The sequence below is a fragment of the Neltuma alba genome, unplaced genomic scaffold (genome assembly GCF_004799145.2).
Source record: "Neltuma alba isolate B1F8T4 unplaced genomic scaffold, ASM479914v2 tig00012943_pilon, whole genome shotgun sequence".
Classification (NCBI taxonomy): domain Eukaryota; kingdom Viridiplantae; phylum Streptophyta; class Magnoliopsida; order Fabales; family Fabaceae; genus Neltuma; species Neltuma alba.
Window position 1 is genome coordinate 131,694 of NW_021637308.1, and position 8,152 is coordinate 139,845.

Below are 8,152 nucleotides of genomic sequence, written 5' to 3' on the forward strand. Positions count from 1 at the left end.
TAATTATGAGAAACATATTTTATATTTAGGACAAAAATTAATTTAATAATTAGATCCTATACTAAAGACAAGATGAATATTACTTTATTTTAGACTTATAAATTCCCTTATATTTAAATTTTTTGTTGTGAATTACTGATTTCAAGTTGTCCATTCACACCAAAACAATTATATTTAGGGTTATGAATTTCATTATTTTTTTGTAAAGTGTCGAATCTGATTTGTTCATTCACTCATAAAATTCACAAGGACCGACAATTTAAATTTAGTGATTTATAATTTTTTTATAAAGATAAAGATAGGGTATTTTTGTCTTTTTGAAATTTGGTCTAGGAAGTGTAATAAAATTTCAAATATTTTAAGAAATTGACTAATATTAATTGTCTACCGTAGATACTAAATAGAACTTTTCCTCTATTATAAAACATCTTTGGAGATAGAACCCATTCCAAATTTCCAATGACCCCGCAACTGTGCCGTCTATTCTATCCTATAGCACAGTAGTTGAGTCATGTGCAATCAGCCAATCACTCTCTCAAATTGTTTCATACTTATCATTATTCTATTAATTAATCTTTCAATGATACTGTATTTGATTCTCACAAAAGACAAAGACAGGGGATTGCAGATAGAATAAGCCGCTATTAAAAAAATCAACAAAACACACAAACCCACAAGTTTATCTGCTGCAAAAATTACAATACCTCAAAGCTGAAAGTAATAGCAAAACCAATGCTTTTCCCAAAAAACAGAAAAAAAAATAGAAGGGCAGATAAACTGAACTGATGTTACAAGTGAGATGGTTAGATCACAAGGCCATTTGCGTTTAAACCAATGCTTTTAAGAGCATGATGACAAGGCAGAAAGACCTTTGACAAAAAGAGCAGAAAAATCTTCCATTTGACTTTTCTTCAACACCAACCCAATCTCAATACCTCCATCACCATTCCTACTTTCTGAAAGAGCAAAAGCTCCAGTCTTGTCTATAGAAACTATCTCCACCTTCTTGGGCCTTCCCCATCCAAAATCATTACTATAAACTTCAAATCTTGGAGATCCTGCAGTTGAAAACGTTCTGTAAGTTTCGGTCAGTCCAAAAGTTTCCATATCAGATATCCATGTTTCTGCTACACTTAATATCGCTTCATTCTCCAATCTCTTCAAAGCTTCAATTATGGCCTCAAGAGCAAACATGAACCCATCATCCCCAAGCATGTTCTTCGTTTCAGCCTCAGCCTTAGCCGCCCCAATGCAGTTGCCAAAATATGAAGATGGAATCGGAGGATCCAGACGAGATCTACAATCCACACTGAATATGAACAACACTTTCTCTCGTTTCGTTTGCTCTGCTTTGACCAAGCAATTCCACACATGGGCACAAGTTACTGCGAAAGTTGATAGATGAACCTTCTTGTTCAGCTTGGATTCTGCAGATTTCTTAAGTTTCTGAATATTCGAAGGAAGCAATTCAAATGTTCCCCTTATGAGCTCTCCTTGATCTGTCTTATTCAAGTCCCACGATATCAAGCTTCTGTTGTCTGGTCCGCCTTGCTTTAACCAAAAATTCGCGAACCTATCAGCAATTACAGACGGATCTATCATCACTGACCTGTCAAAGGATGGCTTTAGATTCGCAGGTATCGATGAAAGCGATGATGATTCTTCCAGATTAGAGCAGACATAAGCCCATGATTTCATAAACAAAGTTGATGATTTTCCGTCCATGGTTGCGTGGTGGGTGGCGATTCCAACAGAGAACCCAGAGTTCGGAAACAGAGTAATTTGCAGACTCATGACAGCAGCTTTCTCATCAGAAACAACCAAGTGGGGTACCAACCGGCGGCTTTCCTCGGCTTCGGAGAAGTCAGAACCCGAAAGATGGTTGAAGTCGGCGTCGGATTCAGCAATGGTGAGAGAGACGCCGTCGCCGGAGACGTAATGGATGAAGGGCTTTGAGGAGTGAGGTGGCCATATGACGTTGCCGGCGAGAGGAAGAAAGTGGTGGAGAGTGCGAGAGAGGGAGTTTTTAAGTTTTGGAAGAAGAGAATCGAAGAAGGAGGAAGGTGGGTGAGGGAATTCGTAGAAGAAAAGACGCTCGACGGGGGGGAATCTCACCCACAGCAGGTCGAAAAACGTGAGCGGTAAGGAGGTCTCCGATGCAGCGTCGGACGTGGTTGTTTCCGGCGTCGGTGCCACTCTGCAAACTTCAACAACTTTCAAAGATGCCGGCTTCGCCATTTTTTTTTTGTGGGAAGAAAGAGGAGGACTTCCAAGTTCCAACAACGCTGTGATCTTCCAACTTTGAACAAGAATAAGAATGTGAAGATGCAACGATTTATAATATGAAAGGTGAAAGCGCACACACACATATATATAATTTAGGCGCTAGGTGCAAGTACTTTATTAAATAAAAAGTATCTTCAGACAACAAAAAATATTTATCCAAACAAAAAAGACAAGAAAATATATTTTACATACATATTTTTTATGTTAATTACCTTGCTTTCCTTTTTTTCCCCCTTAAAATCATTTCAAAATTACTTTAAAACAAAAAATCAATTGATATGTGATATAAATGGTATCCATCATTTATTATGTATATACATGATCAAAATAAAATTTATTTAAAAAACCTTACATTTTCTTTGGGCCTGAGATGTAAATTGAAAAGCTTTCATTCTCAGGAATGTAAGCCTAAGTAACAATTGTACCAAAATGAAAAAGAAAAGCCTGACATTTTACTTTACCTTATTTGTTTCATTTTCTCATATTTAAATATTATTTAGCTTTGTACTAAAAAAACATTATTACCTAGCTTCGAAGAATCATGCCTCCCTCGTGGACTGAAATTCCATCACGACATTATGCATAGAAAATGATCGGTTACCTTGTTACACGTGAAGATACAAGGAGAGTTGGGCAACCCTACATTTATCTTTTAAAAAATATTTTCTCACGAGACAAAATTCTTCTGTCAAGGAGTTTTTCTACCTTTTTTTGCATTGTCTTAGAATTGGTAACCATCCTTCGCTTCCGGAATATTTTTAACATCCAAAATAAAAAATAATATATTATATAATATTTTATTATTATTAAATAATAATTTATTAATATTTTGGGAAAGGAAAAAAAAAAACAACACGCCCCCAATCCGGAATATTTGAAGGATAAATAGAAAAGTGAGTGTTATGCCAAATGGGGGGGAGAGAGAGAGAGAGAGAACACGGATCAGAGAAAGAGAAAACGAGAAAGAAGTTGAGAGGTGTTGGCATTTTAAAGAGTAACACAAGTTTTGGGAGATTATTTAAGTACATAAAAACACTTCTTTCTATTAAATTTTTTTATGAATATTTTCTACATATTTAGAGCTTTATATTAGTAGTATTATTACAATGTTTAGAGAAAATTTTGTGATTTAAGTATAGAATAAATATTGAGTTTTGAAAATATTTGACCGTAGAAATTTAAAGATATATTATTAAGAAATTTAATTGGTTTATATTTGTCCATTTATTACTTTTGGTATTTAAAATTAAATTTATTTGTTGAAAAATCTGTCATTTATGATATATATCATATTTATACCGATTAAAATTAAGTTAAATAATTTATTTGGGTTGTTTGGTATATTATTAAAATTTTAATCGGTTTATATTTATTCATTGATTCTTTTAAAAACTTCAAATTAAGATTTTAGTTGGAAAATGTATTATTCACGAAATATAGAATGTTTTTACCGATTAAATTTAAGTTAAATAACTTATTTGGGTTATTTTAATCAGTTAAAATGTAAAATAGGTTGAGTATATATTATTAGAAAAATTTTGAAGCTGGAAACTTAAGTTATAAATTGAGACTTCTACAATATTAGATAAAAACAATATTTTTATAAATATTTATAATTTAAATGAGTTATTTGGGTAGAGGAAAATTGTTATTTGAAGTAAGAATTTTTGGGTAGTAAATATATATAAATATCAATAATAATAAATTCTATGTAATTTAAGTAATTATTTGTATGTATATTAAATTATATCTACATTATTTGTAGATTATTCTGTACTTCAGACTTTGTAATTTGTGCTCTTATTTCTCAAGCTGTGAGGTTAAGCTTAGAGTAATAGGGTTAATTTATTTTATATACATGTTTTGGATTGTAAGGTGTTTATTATGTTTTTATTTTTCTCAAATTAATTTGTGAAAGTATGCCTAAGAATAAAGTGTGTATTTTCTCATATGACAAATTTTAGTGAAGTGGGAAGTATGTTGATTTAATTATGCTTGAATTGTGTTTTACTGGAAATGATATTTTCTTGTGGTGTTCAATTTAATATACTGATATTATGTTATTAAATAAAATGAAAATATGTTGTACTTTCTTGAAATTATATCATCTTAATGTTAAGAATTATAATATTTTTAATTTATATTGTGACTATGCATGGGGTTCATATGTGAAGATTGTGATTTTGTTATGTGGAGGATAATTGTTCTTGAAGCCTGCGCGGCATGCCGACACTACGGATCTCAGTGTTTGGCATTTTTGTTAGACCCCTGTAGTTCTTCTTTTTCCTTGACTCAGAGCTAAGAATGAACTATTGGGTAGACACCTCTTGTACCATAATCCATTCTTGGGCGGTGTAGGTACAGGAGGGGGCCTGTTACTTGATGTGAGTAGGGTGACCTTTGGTCGGGTCACTCAAGCACTTAGAATAGAAAGCCTGGGTCCTTGTCAAGGAGTCATAAGGAGGAGTAAGGTGATAAGAGGGCATATTCCATTGTATTGTTGCATATGCATACTTTTGTATGAATTTTGCTATGGATGACGAGATATATTCCTTTCATGTGATTTTATCTATTAAAACATCATTTATTACTTAAATTATATTTAAGCACTACTTCACCAACTTGCCATCCTACTTGTATATGTCATAAATTAATACTTGGTTATTGAGATTTTATGTCTTACCCCACTATTTATCAATATTTTCAGGAGAGCCATCTAGTTTGGCTCGGCGCGAAGGGAAGCAACCAGAGGCATAGGTGAGCATAGCCTAGTAGTCTCTTTTTGGTTTGGGCACGTAATGTTATGTATATTTCCATCTTAGGGCCTATGTCTTTTTTGACATATACTTTTTTTTGTTTGGTTGTTGGATGACTGTATTTTGTTGAAGTGCTGTTAGAATGGCTGGAGGCCATAAGATTTTGTTGTGTTGCTCTTATGTGTATGACTTGTGGGCTGGGCTGAACACCCTGTGTTTCTTATATCCTAAGTTTTGTGGGATGAATGTTTATGTTGGGCTTGTAGGTAGTTACTGTGCCCTAAGTCCTTGTTCTACGTGTTGTTAAACCCATGGGTGTTTTGTGTATCCGGAGCCTCTTGGGATGTTTTCAGAATAAGACAAACTCTTTATAACCATGATAGTATTTTAACACTCTAACTCAATTCTTTTTCTACCATGGTTATCATTTTAAAAAAATGGTTTTATAATTTTGTATTAAGAAGGGGTCTTTTCAATATTCACCTGTTCTTCATCGACTATGCCTTTTGGCCTAATCTTAGGCCCCAACTCACCCTCTGTGAATGAACCTTGCAAATATTATATACTATAAAATTATTTTTAAAAAGCCAATTCAAATATCTTCTAAATATCTGTTCAAGCACATACATATATATAATATGATAAATATAGAAAAAAATAAGGGTGGCAAGAAGAAATAGAAAAAAAATAACAAGATAAAAAAGAAATAACAACTTATTTAATATTAGAGAATTACTATAAGGTGATAACGAGTGGATGGGCATAAAAGATAGCATCAGAAAAACAAGCTAGCCTGCTTAAGCTGCATGTCAAAAAGTAGTCGTTTTGCAAAGCCCAACCCTTAAGCTTGGGCAGGCCCGTAAGCTTTTAGGCTTGTTTAATATTTTTTTAAATATTTTGATATGAACAGAAGTAAGATAATAAATTTCATAAAATTCTTGTATCAAGCCAATGATATGAACAAAACAAAATGTTAAACGGTTGTTCAAATTTTCAAAACTAAACCAAGTTGTTGTGTTAAACATTGATAAGCTATTGTCCAAAGTTGAATAAATCGTACAAAGCACCGACTAAACACTAAACAATAGTAACATTATCAACATGATTTCTATCACTATCTTCAATATCAACAATATTTGATTGATTGTAGCTCACTATGAGTAGGCTCTTTTTTAATGAAAAAAATATCAAGGTTTTCTTTTTCAAATAAGTTTTATTTTCAAGTTTTACGGTCTAATTATCATTTTACTTATGTTTAAGATACATTATTGTTAGAAACTCATAAATTTTCAATTCAAATAAAATCACAAGTTATATAAGTATAAAAATACTTTCTTATGAAATGTTTATAATTTAAAAATATTAAAAAATATAACATAAATCAAATTATTGTCTAAATATTCGCAATATCATTAGATATGTGAAAAAAAAATCAATAACACTAACAACAAATAAATACATTAAAAAATATTTAAAAAAATTAAAAGGACCTAAACAGACCAGCTTCTGACTCTAATAAAAAGAGAAGATCTGTTGCAAGAAATTACATGGTATCTGATTACATGATGATTGCGGGGCCATGGATGAGTTTGGGGTGGCCAGGGATGAAATTGGGGAGCGATCTTCTGATTCAATGTTTCCAGGAAAAAAAAGATTAGATGATGGGAGATGATTGCGTGGGTTAGTATCCGAATTTTGAGGCTTTTCTTTTTCCTGAGTGAACAATATTAGCTCTCTTTAAGTTTGAGTGCTTCATTTTTAATATAGCGGTAAAATTACACTCATAAATATTTTACGTCAATAAATAATTCAAAATGGTGGGCACACCTTTACTGGGAAAAAAATGAATAGGTTTTTTTATTAGTTTTCTCTAATTGTACAATACTATTTCATCACTAATTTTATAGGATGATGTGACTTGTGAGCCTAATTTGAAGAAACATGGATGCAGAAAGATTCCAACTATTTCCATTATACCAAATTTGGAACTGCATCGTTTCATCACGTTTTTCCCTTTTTTTCATTATTTCCTTGGCATTTATGCTGAGTCTATAGATGAGATATCCAATATGTTTTTGCTTACTCATGAATAATAAAATTTCCTGCAAAAGTTATTTATTGATACAGCAAAGTAATTATTTTTTGCAAAAAAATGTTTTTATATGAAAATCATATACACTTGTTTTTTTTTTTTTTGATACACCATGTACATAGTTTTTCAACATATTCCGTTATCCTTTTTTAAAAATTAATTTAATTTAAAAACACAGATTTTTTGATAAGTGACAAACAGGAGTGTTCATCATGATTCATGTATATGGGATCATAATGTATTGAAAAGAAAAAGTCGTTTACGTCTCAAACAGGTGTCAGGTAAGCCTTCTATTATTATATTAATTAATATCTTCTTCTTCTTTTTTTCACTAGACTATATTAATATCCATACGTAATTCTCACACTCAGATGCACATCAAATTTTTATTTTGTTTTCTCTAATTACATTTTTTCAGATCCACGTTTCCCTCGAAGAAGAACCGAATCACATGACGGGCCTACTCTAAATCATAACCTTTTATTTATTTATTTCTTTAAAGGTGGTTCTTCCTTTTTGGGCCATTTTTTTTATAACATAAGAAATGTGGTTCTGCTTTTGAATATTTTAAAATAAGTTGTGGCCCTCAGATCATATTACGGGCACCGCTGAATCTTGAAACATCTATTTTATTTATGTATATATTTGAAAAAAAACACTACATGTGCTGTACACAACTAGCTAGACTCCCAAATATATATAATGATTAATAATCAGTTTAATTTATCTGATTATTATCATCATTCTCATTAATATCAATGCTCAATTTAAAATCCGGTGGATTTCTAATTGCAAGTTACGTATGACATTATTTATTTTTATAATATTATATAATATAATGCACGAGAATTCAACCATCTTTAATTTATTTAAGTTTGATTGTTAAGATTGTTCAATGTTCCTGTTGGTGACTTTCAATTCAAAGAGTTCTGAAGTTAAATATATGTTAATCACCAACAACGTTATTAGCTTTTTCGTGTTCCATGTCATTATCACGAAGAATTTTCGTACTTTTGTT

General features: G+C 31.6%; 1 protein-coding gene across 1 annotated transcript; it reads right to left on the reverse strand.

Moving 5' to 3' along the window:
• Positions 1 to 653: 653 nt before the first annotated feature.
• Positions 654 to 2,344, reverse strand: LOC114732901 (phenolic glucoside malonyltransferase 2-like). Its single transcript, XM_028920279.1, has one exon. The coding sequence runs from the start codon at positions 2,236 to 2,238 to the stop codon at positions 841 to 843; it is 1,398 nt and encodes a 465-aa protein (XP_028776112.1). The 5' UTR covers positions 2,239 to 2,344; the 3' UTR covers positions 654 to 840.
• Between the last annotated feature and the right edge of the window lie 5,808 nt (positions 2,345 to 8,152).